The sequence below is a fragment of the Stegodyphus dumicola genome, chromosome X1, assembly GCF_044657685.1.
Source record: "Stegodyphus dumicola isolate Sdum_Otavi_A_Nest chromosome X1, ASM4465768v1".
NCBI classification, from domain to species: Eukaryota; Metazoa; Arthropoda; class Arachnida; order Araneae; family Eresidae; genus Stegodyphus; species Stegodyphus dumicola.
In genome coordinates this window covers 231,433,944-231,453,574 of record NC_140780.1, presented here as the reverse complement: position 1 = coordinate 231,453,574, position 19,631 = coordinate 231,433,944, and the positions used below count along the sequence as shown (strand labels likewise).

General features: G+C 34.0%; 1 protein-coding gene across 7 annotated transcripts in view; it reads right to left on the bottom strand.

The window, feature by feature from the left end:
- The window catches only part of LOC118195404 (uncharacterized), a 180,407-nt gene that overhangs the window by 65,002 nt on the left and 95,774 nt on the right, over positions 1-19,631 (bottom strand). For 4 of the 7 annotated variants that reach the window (XM_085807068.1, XM_085807071.1, XM_085807072.1 and 1 more), the window contains exons 6-7: positions 15,893-15,947; positions 8,872-9,042 (exon numbers count right to left, since the gene is read on the bottom strand). In XM_085807068.1, coding sequence (XP_085663194.1) covers positions 8,872-9,042; positions 15,893-15,947 — 226 coding nt within the window. The remainder of the gene's footprint in view (positions 1-8,871; positions 9,043-15,892; positions 15,948-19,631) is intronic. The other 3 variants (XM_085807067.1, XM_085807069.1, XM_085807070.1) reach the window with 3 other exon arrangements.

Genomic DNA, 19,631 nt, shown 5'->3' with positions numbered 1-19,631 from the left:
AAATGTTGGTAGCAATAATTACTACAAGGAAATTGCTGACGAAATGAAGGCTCTGGAAGGGCAAGGAGCATAAATGCAATGCAAGATGGGACGATTTGCCAGGCCCAAACCGCCCCAACGGTACAATTGTCGACTATTCAACGCACTACAGCCATGTCTATACCTCCTGTGGTACTGCCCACCATCTTGCATTTGTCTGAGGCGGGGTTAAGCTCACAGAGGCCTTTAAGGCGTTTGCCTTTGACCCCACAACATCGGCGGAGTCGTCTGGAGTGGTGTCGCAGCTGATCATCATGGCTGCCATCAGACTGGCATCATATAGAATTCAGCGATGAATCCCGCTTCACTCTTGAAGCAGATGGCCATCGTGTTCGTGTCTGGAGACGACAGGGCCAGTGGTTCAAATGAGCCTTTGTTTTACAAAGGCATACAGCCAGAACACCATGTGTGATGGTATGTGGAGCTATTTCTTATGACAGCAGGTCATCTTTAGTCCTCCTCCGTGCATCTTTAACAACTCAACGATATGTTGATACCATCCTGCGGCCGTTTGCTTTACCCTTTATGGCACATCATTCTGGGGCCATTTTCCAACAAGATAATGCCAGGCCACATACACTTGCATGTCTCTAGACTGTCTCCATGCGGTTGGTACTCTTCCTTAGCCAGCAAGGTTACCAGACCTTTCACTAGTCAAGCATGTCTAGGGTATGTAGGCCGCCAGATTTGGGCATCACAAAATATTGCAGATCTAGAGGAACAACTGATGAACGCCTGGCAGAATGTGTCACAGGATGTCATTAGGAACTTCTACCACTCCTTGCCTCGACGAATTCAAGCATGCATTGCTGCCATGGGTGGTTCAGCCAACTGCTAATTTGGACATGCAATGGGTGATTGTGAGCCGTGAAGATGTACTATGACCTTGATTTTTTAATCATTTTATTATCTGTGTATGAGCTATACACATATTCACTTTTGTCAAAAAAAAAATCACTTGCTTCATGGTGCTTTGATTTTTTTGCAAAAGAGTGTATATCACATGTGATAAATCCTATAAATGTATATTAGCAAAAAAAAGCTTTAGCCACAAAAATCTTAAAATCAAGGGGAAAAAATCCCCTCTTAATAGATGAAGGCAATGAATAAACAGGCTACTAAATTTTATATTTCTCCAGTTCTATTTTTCCAGCAACTTCTTTATCAACTCATGTGTAAACACCAGAATACAGCCTGCCAATTAACTTAGCTTACACAAATTGATCCATTAAATAAATTAATTACAGTAAACGTATATAAGAACATTTTTCTGGCCATAACTTTGAATCCTAATTCTTGGAACTTTTTACCAACAAATTCTGGTATTAACAACCATCTGATTTTAATGTTTAATTCCTTCAAAACTAAAGGAAAATGTAAAAATGTAAAAATCTTCACCACATACATCTGGAAAATAGGCAGGTGATCATGAAACAGCCAAAGACCAATGGAAGTTCTGTACTAAAAGACTAACGCAACTATAAATATCCAAATGTGGTACAATAGTTTCTAAAACAATGTTCAGCATGAAAAAGTATATTAAAATAAAAGTAAGGCAATCCTCACTATTCAGTCTATACATATAGTCCTCTGTTTTTCTAAAACAGTACCAAGACATTCCAGATCTTGGAGTACCAAGCCCAAGATCTGGAATGGTTGAGACTTTGGAAATTCTGATAAACAGTTTATATCTAGTAAAATGACACAGACATGGCAACACTAAGGCTTTACTTAGTGTTTAGGTCAGATAGAAAAAAATGGTAACCCCTCCAAAGGGCCAGTACAAGAGGCTGCAAACCAGGTGGAAGAATTTAGGGACCATAAATATTTTAGAACTCAGAGGAGCACTGAGCAGCAAAAATTAGGGATGGAAAAATTTTTAAATGAAAGAAGAGGTACTGGGCATCAAAACCTTAGAATTTAGGGCCCACAAAGATTGCACCATGTGATTGTCGCTATGCATTTTGCCCCCCACAGCAACTAAAGGGCTGAAACTGGGATCCTAACCAATATCAATATTACACCAATTCACATACTGTTATTGGTCACAGTCCCATCCTTAGCTGGCATATTTGAAAATGATAGGCAGGAATCTTCAGGAGAAAAATCTCATTTGCAGCACATCTGCTTCCTTTTGTTGAGTACTATATTCTCCATTTCCAGGTTTAATATAAGGTGGGAATAGTTTATTAGTCCAAAGGAGGTTTGTCCCCGAAGGACTATTGTTTTCATTTTACGATTTTGAGTTGGTTTACTATAAATGTCCGTTTCACTTTTCAAACTGCTACCACCAAATGTTAGAGTTATGCATTATATTTTAAGAAATTAAATAATGAAAAATCTGCATAAATGTATATATATTTCTCGCATTGTGATAAAGCAACGGTACATAGAGCCATCGAATTTTGAATGACGTAATCATACTGCGAATATGTGCACGTGGAAGCCTAAATTTGAAATTTGTAATTTGTTTTGTTATTGATTTCATATTTTGCAAAACTTTAACAAATTTTTGATTAACAACTTGAGGATTTTAAAGCAAGCAATGGCAATGCTGTACAGAAAAAGCATTTTTATCTCCAGCGTACAAGACTCTGTATCAGAAATTCTAAAGATATGCTCAATTTAAAACTATTTTTCGATATTGCTAAATTGAATTTCATGGTTTAAGTGCGAAGAACGTGATATTTAATAAATCAAGGTAACAGAGAAAATGTTAAAAAAAGGCCCCTTTGGACATGATCTTTTTTTTTTTTTTTTTTTTTTTTTTTTTTAAATATTTATTTTTCAGGCTGGTGATTCAGAGGTCTGGAAATTTGGTTACTCCAAATACAGGGTCCGGATTTTGCACTCATTATTGTAATTTGTTCTTCAAGTGTCAGATCTGAATAAAAAATGCTATTTCCTCGTATTTTTTCGTCTCTTGTTTACTGCTCCTAATGGTAACACTGTTAATGGAAGCCGATTACTTAGCCTTGGGTTTGGGCTGAAATTCGGATACTGCATGGACATTTTTGATAGCTCTAATTTTGTATACAAGGGACACTTAAAGGCATTTGACTCAATTCTTGAAAGTCTAGCAGAAGAAATGATAAATAAGAAACCACTGCAGGTACTTGTTCATCTTTCCATAAGTGCGATTCCATAAGGTACATAACCACACTGGGGCCTTCACACAAGTGTTACAGCAATTGCCCATGCTTTCAATGAAGTGATCAGTCATCACAGACGCTAGCAATGGCCCTTGCTAAATTAGGGTAATTTCCAACTGCCTCAGACCAGCTGGAAAAGATAATTGTGCAGAGATAGCAAGCTTAAGGTCATCCCACAGATTTCCATGGGGTTACATTTGAGGGAAAATGGTAGCCACTCCATATAAAGAACACTTTCACTTCCCTGGTATTCATTAACAATGCTGGCTTGACAGGAATGGACATTATAATCCATAAGAAGAAAATTGGGGAAAAACTGCTGCAATGTAGTCTCTTACAAGGGGGTGTAGCACTTCATTCAAATACCATGCAGCCATCACAGAACTATCTTTTATCCTCCATGTGGCCAAGGGTTTAGCCTTCAGTCCTGAAGTTACCAAAACAACCAGGAGCAAGTGGTCTTTTCTTGATTATAGTTCTAAACTGATCCGCCCAATTCGCACATTGATTCCATTCCTTCCAAAATATGCACTACTATTATTGTATGGAAACATTTCAAGATGCATATTTGTGAACTTGAATTTATCATGACTAATATTTTTTAATGCATATGTATGGCAATTAGGGGTTAAGATCAGCTGCTGGATGTGATATCCTATGAAATTCCAGCCCACGCCATGAATTTGACACATCTGAATGTGTGATTCTGATCTGAAGGTTTCATAGCCTGATTCCATGTGCTTGATTTTCTCAGTTCTGACACTTTTAATCTAATCTAGGGCAAATATGGACTCATCTTGAAACATGATGTTGCACCAATCTGAGAAAGTCCAATTAAGAGTGACATCAACTGATTATCCTGCTTCAATGTGCCTGACAACACCCCATTGCTCACCACCTTCCACTCATCTTTCTTTCAGCCATGGAAACATGGATATTATCAATAGTTATCCTACAAAAGTTCTGAATGCTTCATATTAGCATATATGTGCAGCTGCTCAAACCTTTCAAAATGCTGGAACCTTCAACAACTGCCTAGTTAGAATATGTTTGGGCAGTCAATCAGGATTGTTTGTAACATACAGTATAGGTATGCTGAAATCTGCATATGCAGTGATTTTCAGCCACTTGAATTCAACTATGCTTTTGAAAATTGCCAATATATATTGCACACTTAATTTCTGGAAGCCAATGTAGTGTTATGTTTATAGTAACAGTTTTATTTAAAATTTATATCATTTACAGCATTTATTTGCAAATAAAATAGTCCAATTAAAAAATAAAAAGAAGATCAAACAAAATGGAAAATTTTGATATAAAAGATTAGAAAAATATTAAAAAGTTTTTTTTTTTTTAACTTTCCAGAAGAGCTTCAATGCACACTTGACCACATATGATGTACTGTTTTTCAACTGCCACATACAGATGAATAATAAAGAATAGCTAAAAATAAATTGTTGTAGTAATTAAAATATATATAAAAAACATCTGAAAAGTTTCAGATTTTATATTATGCCCAGAGAGGCTTTTTTTTAATGTTTTGTGTGTTAACTTTATTAAATATCGTGCTCTTCGCTTTTAAATCATACAATTTAATTCAAAAGCAATATCACAAAATAATTTTAAAAGGTAGAATTTCTGATACACAGTCTCGCACGCTGGAGATAAAAATGTTTTTCCCCCTCCATACAGTGCTGCCATTGCTTGCTTTGAAATTTTTGAGTTTGATAATAAAAATTCATTAAGCCCTTCGCGCCGACTGTCACGTCTACGTGCCAGCAACAAACACACTCACCTACCGGCCGACACGCAGGCGTGTCAGAGCATTTTCCCGTTTACTACCGACTGTCACGTATTTGTGCCAGTACCCTGGAACGTTTTAGAAACTATAATTTCTGCCACAAGATGGCACTGTATGTCCATATGGTTTCAGATACACGTACATTAGACCTTCTACTCGAAATGAGAGAAGCATGACTCACATATACGTGTTTTTGATTATATAAACAAACGGGGAACTAAATGTTTCCGAATGGCGTGATTTATGATGTCTACGTGGTAGTTGTTTATTGTAAGTAGAAGTTTTATATGTGCTAAAGCGTTGAGTATTTCGGTTTACAGTTCAGTTTTTAGAAAATAATTAGATCTTGTTAGACATGAATTCTTTCTGTTTTTACCGTTGCAATGTCGAAGCATCGAAAATGTTTAACAGAGCATGAAATAGCAGAAATGATGCAAACTATTTCAGATATTGATTCTGAAAGATTAACTGAAAGACATTTTCCAAAACTTTGTTCAGAAGAGACTGATAAGAAAATGAGACAACGATGCTTCGTTTGTTCACATTCCCGGAAAAATCCTCCAAAACAGCAAATGAGTTATTACGAGTTCAAGGAATGTAATGTAGGACTGTGTGTAGATCCCTGTTTCCAAACTTTTCATACGAAAAGAGAATTTTAAGTAATATATTTAGTTTTCAGATGTATAATGTTAAAAATCATAAAATGGTGAGTAATTAAAATAAAATGTGTAAAATATGCATTTAAACAAGAAATAAGGTAATTAAAGTATATATATATATATAAATATCTATAAAGCATAAGCTGTTTAAATACTCTATAGAGCATTATTAAACAATGCGTTGATACTTCGGAAATTTCATGGATTTAAGGCTTAATAGCAAAAAAGCCCCCGGCCCTGGAGAGACGCTCGCGGAAGACACTGCCGGCCTCCGCGATAAGCGCGCGTTTTTGCTACCCGCCTCGAAGGGGTTAATGTGCTACAAAATATGAAATCAATAATAAAACAAATTACAAACTACGGCTTCCAGGTGCCCATATTTGGTGGAGGATTACGTTATTCAAAATTTGATGGCTCTAGGTACCGTTGTTTTATCACAATGCGAGAAACATTCATACATTTATGCAGATTCTTCATTAAATAATTTCTTTATAAAAATAACATAGGGCAATAATATTTGGTGGCAACAATTTGAAAAGTGAAACGCACATTTAAAGTTTTCAATGCAAAATGCCAAAACTAAATTAAAAGCCCTTCTGGGTTAACAAAAGAACTTTTATATTAATAAAAAAAAATTTACACCAGATAACCAAACAAATTTCCGAATTATACAAATTTACACCAAACTGAAGAAAGTTAAGCAAAAGCCATTTCCACCCCAACTGATAAATCTATTACTTAAAAATGTATAAAGAATGAATTTTCAAATACCATAATTTCCAGAAGAAACGCCGCATTGTTTACGTGTTCAAAATTTACTTTTTTAGTGGGTGCGGTGTTTCTACCCATGCGAAATTTAGGTGCACTAAAAATAAAATATTTCCTATGATGGTCATTGCACATAGTTTGAATAACTTTGTCATTGTACATAGTTTGGATGGCCTTGTCATTGTACGTGGACTGGTGCTGTTCCCACACAAAAGATCACTCAGTTGCTTTTTGCGAACATTATTTTGTTAAATTCTTTCCCTTAAACGGACCCACATGCCTTATTCACCCTAAACGGGATCTCGGAACAATAACGTTCTTCCCCTTTCAAATCAGCACTCTCATCATTTTGAATAGTCTCTTCTCTGCCATTCGATGAATCTTCCAGGACCCATTCGTTGAATCTCCCCACCCCTGCCTTTTCTGCAATTTTTTTCAAAGGCGGTCACGACTCCACCTGCCTCGCAATAATGAACTCTCACCCATTTCCCCTCCAGCATGAATCGATTTTTCTTGGCATTCTGCCAGATACAGATCCCATCAGTTTGGGTACAAGTACTTTTTGGATAGTTTTTTAAGTAAGAAGGGAGCGGAAAATTTTTGAAAATGACACCTAAACGGCACAGAAGCTATACTGCTGGTGTTAAGCTTAATGTAATTTCCCGTTCTGAACAAATTGGAAATAGAGCAGCAGCTCGAGAATTTGAAGTGGACGAGAGATGTATTGGACGTTGGAGAACTGAAAAAGAACTTCTTAAAAATATGCCACAACAGAAACGAGCCAAAAGAAGTGGTACTGTAAGGTGGCCGAATCTAGAGGATGACCTTGCAAACTGGATAAAGGAGCAATGAGGAAAGGGAATGGAAATTTCGACTGTAAAAATTCGCTTACAAGCAAAATTTATAGCAAAACAAATGAACATAAATGATTTCAAAGGAGGGCTTTGCTGGTGTAGCAGATTTATGAACAGAAAAAATATTTCCGTGTGTACTAGATCAACAGTTGGCGAAACATTTACCAATGGACTGGCAGGATAAAAGACATCTTTTCTAAAATATGTGACACATATTATTGACAAAAAAAAAAAAAAACTTCTTTGTTCACAGATTATAAATGTAGAGAAACGCCGTTAGCTTTCGACTCTCCTGCAAACAGAACTGTTGATGAAACTGGTTAGCTTGTGCTGCAAACTGTGCAAGCTAAAGCCGATGATCATTTTTAAACGAAAATCTCTTCCAAAAGATTTTCCTAATGGCGTAATTATTTGTGCAAATGAGAATGGCTGGATGTGCGAAACAATCATGCATGAGCGGCTACAAAAACATTTGGCAGCATCATAAGGGATCTCTTTTCCAACCAAAAGGGCTATTGATAATGGATTCCATGCGTGCTCATTTACTTGAGTCAGATGTCAAAAATTGTCTACGATGGTAGCAATAATTCCTGGTGGTTTGACAAAAATCTTAGAACCATTAGATTTGTCAGGTAATAAATCCTTCAAAGCTGAAGTCCGAAAGCAGTGGGAGAGTTGGATGAGTGAAGGATTGCATACGTATACCCAAAGCGGTAAAATGCATAGAGCATCTTATGAAGAAGTTGCAAAGTGGTTAGGAAGTGCGTGGAAATTGGTAAAAACATTGTCAATAATAGCAGGGTATTTTAAACAAGCTGAAATTATATCCTTAGACAAAGAGACTGTAAACCAAGAGGATGAAGGTGACGATCTGGAAGACTTGGACTTAGATCAGGATTTAATAAATCTTTTTAATTCAGATAGTGAAGAATCAGATTTTGATGGCTTTGTATGATGTATAGGTTGGTGTAATTCCTTTTGTAACTAAAATTTAAAATTTCCTTTTGTCATCCAAATTTAATATTTCATTGTTGCAAAATTTTTTATAATATAGTCTGAGTATTACAAATATGGACTTCTTTAGTGGGTAAATATAAGTATATTCGTGAGCATAAATATATTTTCAACATTTCTTACCTTTAATTTATTTTTGAATTATGGTTTCATTTCATGCATTTTTCTTAACTGATATGTCATATATCAGGACATAGGTTGAGATTTTGCATCTACATTGCTCACGACGATGTCACGCGCAATTTTTGCAGCATTTACTCTGATGCGCCATTTCTGTAATTTTTTCCCGCCATCTTTCTCGAGTGCGGTGTTTACGCTGATACGGCCTTTCTTCCGGAAAGGCCTACTTGACTAAAACTTTTTGATAATGTGAACTAAACAATTACACTGGTGAAAAAGAGTCATCTTTCTAATGGTTTGGAACCTAAAAGTTATCTAAAAAAATCCCATACATTATCAAATCAAACTTTTTACACTCTGATATGACATTTTTATATTCACGGAAAAATTTCATCAAACCATTCTCAATGCAGTGTAGTCAGTAATATTTAATTTATATCTAAATTTATTTTAAAAATAAATACCTTTTCTATTAAACTATTCCTCTCAGAAACAATAAACTTTAATTCCTGAGAAAGACAATCTTGTTTAAAGTCCCTGGAATGATAAATCCGAGTTGAAAGAGCTCTCTGCTGCTGCAAGAGCTTTGATGTGTTTTCAGTGTGCTCCATCTTACAAAGTAATTCTTTCACCTCCTACATAAGACAAAAAGGAGCAATTTCATTCACCCTTGGTAAAATTAACACTGCTTGATTTTAATTTAAAGCATACAGTAAAGCACACAGGAATAATATAAAAATGATCTAAAAATATTGATAATACACGTGAAATCAAATCAGTATTTTAAAAATCAGATACACTGGTGTTCAAAGTTAAGCAATTAAAAATTTTTCAAATTTCTCAAAAGGGCACTGAAGCTAATCTCCATACTGTATATACTCACATATTAACCCTTTGCGGCACAGTGTGTCCGGTCTGGACACACCTAAAAATTTCCTTCTGTATGCACAGAAAAACTAAATGAAAAAGGATTTATAGGTTACTCAGAACCTTCTTTATTTATAGTTGATGGAAGCTCAACACAAACCAGTCCATATATTTTAGCCATGTTTAGTTTTTAAACAGCCTCATTTTTCAAAGAAATCTTCCAGATCTTTTTAGGGTATAAAAGGAATTGTTTGAAAAGAAATTTCTATGTTATTTTTCGGCTGTATGCTAATCTCCGTATACTATATTAGTTTTAAATTTTTACCTTGAAATCTTGCTTAAAATCAAACAGCGAACTCTAGGTGTGCCCAGACCGGGCTCACCAATAATCTAGGACAACTGAGAGTCTGTATTTTTTGTTTCTCTGCATCTTATCGGTCAGTTCATTGACAACAATGCTTGTTTCAGCACTTTTTTTTAAGCTCTATTCAATCAGTGTGCCACTTTGGGCACACCCACAGAATTAAAACGATAAGTGCTATCTTCACAAAATTTTACTTGTGTACTCCTCTAGGTCTCACTAGACTGCCTACTTTTTTAAAAATCAAAACAGCTACTTTAAAGGTAGCATGCCGGAAAGAGTTAATGCAATAATGCTCTTATCGAAAGTCATGCATTTGTACAAACTGATGCTGCTGTAGAATGTATAAGTAGATGCTTGTTCTGTTATCAGTTCTTTGCATATAATTATTGCATTAGGCATTTAATTAAGGTATATTATTAATTAGGCAGTACATAATAGTAATTAACAGCTATAATAGTAACTAGGCATTTAATCATAGTAAAATTTGCACTAGGTGCATGGTTGAGGTACCGCATATAATTAAGGTACTTGGTTGAAAAAATACTACTACTACTAAATTTCATAAGCAATGCAGTAGAATAAGCGACCATAATTGTTATAGAGCTCATTGTAAAGCTTAGTATCATCTGAAAACTATGCAAAATGTTTCAGAAGACTGAACACTTATCCAAAAGACCTGGGCAATGCATTTGAGTTCACAAGGTCCAATGAGAATTGGCATTTTGCACTTTCAGCTGCAAATGGAAACTTAGTTTCACAAGTTACTTTTTAATGGAAGCTCTCTGAGTAAGGGTTTTTAGACAGATGATTCATTTTTTGCATCTCAGTCACATAAAACAGAATATCTGGTATTAACCCTTTCAGGACAGGCGTCCCACATACGCATTCCCTAAGAACGTCTCTTACAGCCGGGCGTCCCATCCATGCATCAGTAAAGATCGCATTCAGAGGACGGGTGATGCATATATGCATTTTAAGGTGGAATGTTTTTCTGAAGGCCACTAGATGGCATCCTGTGTCCATTACTTTTTAAATGAACACAATTTTAGGTTCCTGACGAGTTTGATATATTCTGTTTGACTTTGGTATTTTACTCATCAGCTGTTCGAGGGTGGGGGCGGAGGGAAAGCGTAAACAGAGGTGGGCTCTTTAAATCGCTGAGTGCTAATGAAAACATTCATGTATCTGATTTATATCCAATTCCTTCTTTTTATTCTATTTTTTTCTCTACTATGTATGGTCTTTTAGGGTTACTGTGTGGAGTTTTTTTATGTTTTGCATTGCCTTCAGATATATTTCAGTTCCTTCTGTTTTTATTTAGGAAAGCCTCACCTCCAGTCTATTATGGCGAGAAGGCACTAGTTATCAGAGGAAGAATACCCTCGTATGGTTAGTGAACCATTTACTAATGCAAATGTGAATACTGATTCATTTTCTAAAGAGTTAAAAAGTGATACTTTTTCTAAGAGTTACAAAGTGATACTTCTCTGAGCTTCGAGATTCACCACACTCGTTTTCATTTTAAATTTTGTTACTTCTTACTGTAAATAGTCTTTATTGTGTTCTTTTTATTAATTTGAAACTTTATTGATGGAATTTATCAATTAAAACTTTGGAATAATTTGAATAGCGCTTCCTAAAATTATTTTAGAAGATAAGCAATTTTTTAAGTACATTTTCATGTAAAATAAAGAAAAAATGTTTTAAGGGCTAATTTTAACAAATATAAGAGCTCAAGTAATAATCTAAAATGATACCAAAAATTACGATGCTAGAAGCGAAACTTTTGTTTTTCTGATTTTTGTTATAAAATTAGGCTTAGCGATGCAAAACTCCATTCTGTACGGTGACTGCCTTCGATTCTCTTCCGTCCTGCATGAGCGTCTTAAACAAAGGTGTGCCGTCACAAAAAGGTTAAGAGAGAACATCAGCCTTGGAAAGAACTTCAGCAGACACTTGGCTTAGATATAGGTTCTTGGTACACTTTCATCTGGAGGGAGCCTACGACATAATACCATTCCTTGAACATCAGAGAAATTGACAACTATGGTGGCAGAAACATGGTTTAGGCCACTATCATGTTGGATGGCTGCCATTTATTTGACTGAGGATTCCCGATTGCTAAGATACACAGAAAAGATCTTTCAGTTTTACATGCAACTTTTCTGGAGCACACTTGGCCTTCAGTTCTTTTTTGTAGATAACAGGGATTGTCCACATTGAGCTGGTTAATGAAGATAATCAAAGTAAAGATATTTAGTTGATGGATTGATAGGCCAGCCAGACCTCCAAGCCTGAACCTACCGGAGTTTGGCTAACATAAATTGAAGTGCAAAAATTAGGACACCAGTATGGTCAAGAAATGTAAAAATGAGGATAGCACATATGTCACCTTAAATAACATCTTGCAGATAATCTCACATAATAAGCAAAAGTTACTAAATTTCAAATCAATAAAAGGAAATCTGCTTATAATGCTTAGTATTTTGATATACTGTGCAGTAATACATGAAAGGCATACAGCAATAGAGAAAACGATGAAAATGAACTTCATATTTAATCAATGTCAGTCAGATGTGGTCTGTCAATTAAACCAAACAATGAACAATTATTTTACTGAGCTGCTTTAAAATGTCAGGTTATTTATGGATGGAATATGACCGAATTGATAAAAGGTGATAAAAGCTGTATTTCTTTATGGATTCTTTTTACAGATTCTACAGTAAGACAATTCTCCTCTTAAGATCATTGCATATGAAAGAAAGAGAACAAGCTTTCCACATAAGTACTTTGGACTGAAATGGCAATCCAATCTGTAATTCAGAAGCTTAAAATGACACTTATTAATTTTCTACGACTTAAAAGCACTCAGCCTACTTTTTACAAAATGATGTGCTGACTCAGTTTCTTCATTCTTGTATGAAACTCCAAATTTCTTTAGGATTCCAGGATTGGTTAAACTGTCATTAAGACCTCTTCCTTGATTATGGATGACTCCCCGCACGGAGAACTTTTGAATCATCCATATAAGCAAGAAAATTCCTTAAATATCTCAATTTACATATCCAAATGTAATTAGGATATGGCATACTGATGCATGAAGTAAACTGATTCATATCTGAAGACTACATAACTAGTTGAACAATATCTTAGGCTTACTAGAGAAGATACCACTTAAGGTGCACCCACAAAAGTACGCTAGCGATGTAAATAACACAAAGCCGCACATCAGTGGTAAAAAGGTCATTCAAACAAGGATATGAGTGAAGTCTGCATCTGGCCAATAGAATTTCTGAAAAGAAAAAATCATGTAACACTCATTTAGAAGGATCCAAATTTAAAGTGTTTCATCTGTTTCGTAGTCTGGTCAGAATATCTCACTCAGTTCGTTTTATAGTGAAATTTTGTTTATTAAGCAATTTTAACAACTCTGATAGTAAGGTTAACAATTATAGGCACAAATAAGTTTTTTATGCAAATTAAGATTTATAAAATTGTCTGGTTGTTAAAATTTATAAAAACTGTAAAAAAGTTAATTTATAGAATTTATGAAACACAACAGAATTAAAATGACTTGAAACACCATGAACCGTATAATAAAATCAACTTCATATTTTTAATCTTTCCCCCCTTCCTTGGCCTGATTGTTTATGTGTGGTATGGGAGCACATGTAAGGTAATCTGTGTAATAAGTAAAATGTTCTTTAATTTGATTATTCTGCATATATTATTACACAAATAAATTGAAGAAAAAAGTTCATCAAATAAAATTTCTAAGGATACACTGTTTTTAAACATTTTTAGTATAATGTGATGTTAGCCCAAATGCTCTCAAAACATGTATGTGCCTGTAAATGAAAAAATGTCTGTTTGGGAGTAATATAAAATATGAAAGCTTTCAGATTTTTTTTTTCTTTTTATTAACATTTCCTTTTTTTTATTCATTTTTGAATTTGAAATAAATTTCAAATTTTGGACAGTTTATGTAAAATTACGTAGATAATAAAATATGCAATGAGGTAAAAATAAAGAAATAATTTTTACAAGAGATGCATATATATCATTACAGATTGGGTTAATGGTTTCTATTTACAGTGCACATTTTAAAACTAAATTGAAAACAATAATAATAATAGATAAAATAAGAAGTGAAAACAATAAATAGATAAAATAAGAAATGAAATGATTCATGTTTAAATATATGAAACATGTTTCAAAATGAGAAAAGCTAACTTTAATTTACAATCGCTATGGGTGAGGTTCGAACTCGCAATCGTTCGTTCCCTTTGCAGTTCAGCAAGCTGACCACTCAGCTATCTGTGATATCAGTTTTACAAAAAATAATGTAACAAGTAGAAGTTACTGCAAAGACAATTTAATTAATATTCAATAAATGAGTGCTGTGTGACTTAAGTTGTAACTGTCCTCGAAAGTTTTGTAACTGTATTTTATTGAATACACTCTCACAATCAACAGCTTTATTTTAAAAAGTGTTATATTGCTGAAGTTAGTATTTGGTGTATTCAATATTGGGATACTTATAGAGATTCTAGTTACACATAAAATAACAAATATTTGTAATAATTAAGGAGAATTTTGTAAGGCAGAAAATCTGAGTCCGTAGAAACTGCTAATTCATTTAGGATCCTATTACTTATGGTGTTACGTACAGGTGAAATATATGGAACCCACATTAAGGGCCAAACACAGCACATAAATAATTTTAATACAATTAAACAGAAAACATTTAACATGACTAAATCCAAAGAGAATGTAAGAAATTTGGTAACCCATCAATCAATGTACTATAAAATTTGAAAATTTCATACGGAACAAAAGCAAAGCATAAACGTGCAGTGTAGTTGGTTATATTATTCAAGCTTTTGAATAAAAAATTATAAGAATTTTGTTTTCGAAAAGCATCAATCACAGATAAATAAACTTTTCAAGACTTTTTTAAAATAGATCATAGCATTTTTATTTTCCTGAGATTCAAGGGAATTCAAGTGTTCAACACGAAACAGATGAAGAGTCTAATCATACATAATGATAAATATGCATTTTATGCAGGGATTTCTTAAGAAGTGAAGGACTGAAGGGATTTATAGAAATGAAAAAATTGAGAACACACTGAGTTAGAAGAAAGGTAAAAATAGTGAAAGTACAGCATCATTTTCAACAAATCTTCGACACATGATTTCATCACAAAAAATATCTGAAATGTTCTTCCTCACAAAATGCAAGACATTATGAATTCTCCCCACACACATCATTTCTTGGCCACCTAAGAATATAAACCAACAGAAATTTACAAAGGATTATCCAAATGATTGAAAGATTTAAAAGATGATTTTAAATATTTATATATCCCAGGTCAACTAATCTCATTTTCAATATGTGAGAAGATTTGCAGCTGTAACAAATATTTGATGAAATTCTTATAGAAAGAAATAACAAATATTAAAAGAGAACATTATATATTTAACTCTTTCGCGTCGAAGTCGCCCAAAGCGCCCGAGCATTCAGACATCGGCTGGACGCCCGAAACGCCTGAATAATTTCCTACCCAGTGCTTTCTCCCCATCACGTTACTGCATTACTCATTGCTTTCAGGTGTTGTTAAATCACACGTCAATCATTCTTTTGAAGCTACTAAAAGTAGCTTCCTTGTTTCCTTTGTTCCTTCCTTTCCTTTGTTTACTGTCAGTGTTTAGCTTTTGATGCCCGAAGTTGCAATCCCGTCCCAAGGGGGAACTTTACGCAGTGTCAAAGCGTCGAAGAAAGAAGTTCTCGCTTTACTTAAGTAAGGCTATCATTAGCACTGTAGTATTCAACTTGTCATGGGGAAAGGAAAAGCATTCCAGGAGAAATTCTTAGATACGGGCGTTTTCGATGTTTGGGGAATTGAGATTTTGTCCTCTCTCGATGCGAAAGAGTTAAGATTGATTTGCTATAACCAAGTATAAAGGGATATGAGAAGAAGATATATAAAAATACAATAGAAAAATATACATATAAAATACAAGAATATGAAATACATTAGAAGACAATAAAAGAAATTATTAAAAAAAAAAAAACTACTTTAAATTATTACTTTTTGAGGGAATTTAAAATTGCATAAATAAAAAAATATTCTTGTTAACAAATCGCAATTTCAGTGGAAGAACAAAATCAAGGAACTCTTTTTTTTTTTTTTTTTATTTAGGACTTCCTTTTACAATAATCATATTGTCTTGAAATTTCGAAATGCTTACCTGGTATGAATGCGTCCCCTCTTCATTTACTAGCTCATTATCTTCTAAACTTCTGCTGTTACAAAAGAAGTCACTGAATTTTACTATTGAAATATTTATCAATCACAAGAATAAAAGTTTTTTTTTTTTCATATGAAAAGTAGCAAATAAAAGAAAATGATCCATTTATAAACACTTCAAAAAGAATATTCCTAAAATTTGAGAATCAATCTAGCATGTAACAAACTATTAAAGTTACCAATATTTTGAGTAATAGTTTTGAATTCCTATTTATTTATATTGTAGATGTCTGATATTCATAATTAAACTGCATAGCTTCATTAAATTAAATTAAAATTTTAAAACTTGCTGTGTATAAGGGATATTTATATTACAACTTCAATTTAATTTTTTGACAAATGACAAGATAAATTCAATACATTTAAACAGCATTCATTTTTTTTTGGAATAATTAACATTTATGTTAAAACTTTTTGCCATAGAAACAGTAACACATTAAAATTGAAAGACTATAAAGATTATTCTGAAATATCGCACATAATTTAAGTACATTTTCTGACTCGAAGCATTTTCCACCTGCTTCTTCAAGGCAATGAACAGATGAAAAGGCTTTCATGTATGGTACGTCATCCTAATTTCAAATTCTTCCAGTTTTTTCCCAGGGGATGAGGAAATCTGCATTGTCCTACAGAAACCACATTTTTTTTGGGGGGGGAACACCATACCCTGTCTGCTGCAAATTAAGATGCACACTGAATGGCAAACATTACCACAGTAAATACTTATTACAACTGTTCCTTTAGCAAACAGTTAACATACACCATATATGATTCCAAAGACAGATACAAACTATTTATTTACTGATGGAGTGAATTTAAACTGTTTAGAATGAGAGATCCTTCAAGTTATCTTTTTTTTCTGTTTGATCTTTAAATTTGGTGTGTATTGATGAACTAACTAAATTCAGAATTCAACAAAGATGGACAGATTTCACCAATATCTCCATAATTTTCCTGTGATCTAAACTCACTTCACAAGAGCTTACACTCTCAACCCTAGATTTACATTTTCTACATCTAAAAACTGAACTAACCTTTTCCCTTGCTGCTATTTTTAACAACTTAAGATTTCATGAAATATTTCACAGTAATTTTCATTTGATTTCTTAATGGTGAAAATGAGATGACGATGACAACAATGAACCAAAATTAGTAACTTTTGCTTCATTCCTTTTAGTACAATGAATGTTAACAGAAAATGTGCCATAATTTAAGGGGTTTTGCAGTACAATTAAGAATAATTTGGCTTATTAAATACCATTCTTTATTGCATTGCGATGCAAATTCATATGTTCAAATAGAAAACTAAAAATTTATAAAAAGTACTAGATCTATTATGAAAGTACCAACAATTGTTATTTTAATCAGAAACCGGGCAAATATTGCAAAGAAGAAACTCTTTTTACTTTTCTGTGGAGATAATCTTCCTAGATGCAACCATCAGCAGCTACTATATAGATAATACATACTGATACGCAAAGAACGTTAAAAATATGACCAAACTTTTTAAACTGCTTTGGCTGCAGATGGCATGCTCCTACCACCCTGCCCCCTAAAGGCATATATTGGTAACTTATGATTTTTTAATGGGTTTAATTCTATGCATCAGTTGTTGAGTAATTATCAGTTCTGTCAGATCATGTATAAGCAGCTCAGCAGATTAGTGGAAAAACTAGAAGGAGCTGGAGGAACAAGGTATCTGTATGAAATTTTGTGTAAAACTGGGAAAAAACATTCATGGAAACATTTCAAATGCTTAAGCAAGACAACTGCATTAGCTGAATGCATTGATTTAAATGTTTAAAGGAGAGCAGACGTTCAGTTGCAGAACATCCAGACTAGATTCCACGTCAAAAGACCACTAATGTGTTCAGGGTGCACTATGAATTTGTACAATGAGGTCAGACAGGAAACAAAACAGTCTACCAAAGAATGTTTAACAAAACAGAGGGACGTTGTGCACATAAATAGACCTGAACTGTGGGAGAATCAGTATTGGAAGCTGCATCATGACAGTACCCTAGCTTGTATATTGCTCCATATTACCAATTATCTGAAGAAACATCATTCTCCCATTGTAACGCACCATCCTCTAGACTTGGCCCAAGTACATATTGTTCTCTTTCCCAAACTTAAAATCACTTTGAAAGAACACCGTTTCTACTCCATAGAGGAAATACAAGAAAATACGTCAACCTAAATGGCATTAAAAAAAAGTGATTTCAAGCAGGCATTCCCAAAGTGGAAGAAATGACAGAATGGTGAATTGACACTTGAGGGAAGTGCCTTGGATAGCAGTTATATAAACAACATAAGATTGGTCTCCTTTTGAACAGTCCTCATATACAAAATGTCTTATTCACTTTTTTATTAAGCATACAATGAGTTATCATTATTCATTGGTTACCCCCTCAAAAAGGAGTAGGATTGTCCATACCTCACTAATTAATACTGTGAACCTATAAAAGAGCTTGAGAGCTTGGTAGATATGTGCATTAGTTATGGGTCTAAACAGGAATGGCCTGCCAATACACAGACAAAAATATTAATCCTCTGAAGTTGCTTATGATGATTATTAGAGATCGTAAAGTGACAAGAATCAACGTAATATTTACAAATTTGAAGGACTTGTTTCGAAGGTTCAAGCATAGAACCTTATTCAGCTGGATAAATGCAACCAATGGAAGAGAAGGTTGGTTGGTTGGCTTACTTTTATTGGCACAAAACCTTAAAAATTATGATGCGCCAGACAAATGAAGAATAAATTTCAAATGCACAAAATTGAAATACATTAGATGAAGTTCATATGAGGAATTTTTCAATAGTAAAGTAAAAATCATTCATTTGCACATCATCGATAAAATATAGTAAAACTAAACTAAATAAGGAGCAAAATACTCTATTATATAAATTGTTATCATATTCTGTAATGTTGATGTGGGTATACACATATGAATGTGAAAAAAGCTCTAGCACCAGGCAGAGCATAAAAAAGGAAAAATAAATCATATGGTAAAATGAAATGTCTTTAAAAAATCTTATGAGGTTAATATGGGGATTTCTTCCAAGGATTTCTGTTAAATTAGTATTCATAGAGTTAAAATGATACACATTTCTAACTAAAAGTAGCGTAACAGATTGAAATATGATTGACCGAAATGCGAACATTGCAAGTGTCACAAATAAGTTCAGTATCACCTTTCAAGAGATAACTGATGCATCAGTGCACAGTGACCAATTCGTAGGCGAGTCAGCAGTACATCCTTCTTTCGATTCCCTCTCATCTCTTACTACTCCAAATTAGGTTTTACCTGCCTTAATTTATTCAGAGCCTGATATTCACCTGATAGCCACCTAGTTAAGATCTTTTGTTTTAATGTAATTCTGTATGTCTGCAAAGGGAACATCATTTTCAGAATTAACATCAGCTCACTTTGCAGTGGCATCAGCAAGTTCATTGCCTTTGACGCCAGCTTGTCCAGGCGCCCAGTAGTAAGCAACAAAATAACCTGCATTCCTCAAATGAAGGTGTGCCTTTAAAATTTCTAAAACCAAGGGGTATCTCGTATTTGTATTTATTAATTCAAGAGCACTCAGAGAGTCTGAGTATATGATGAACTTTCTGCTATTCAGCTTAGAAATAAACGTTAAAGAATTCAAAAGCCAAGAGTTTCAGTGGT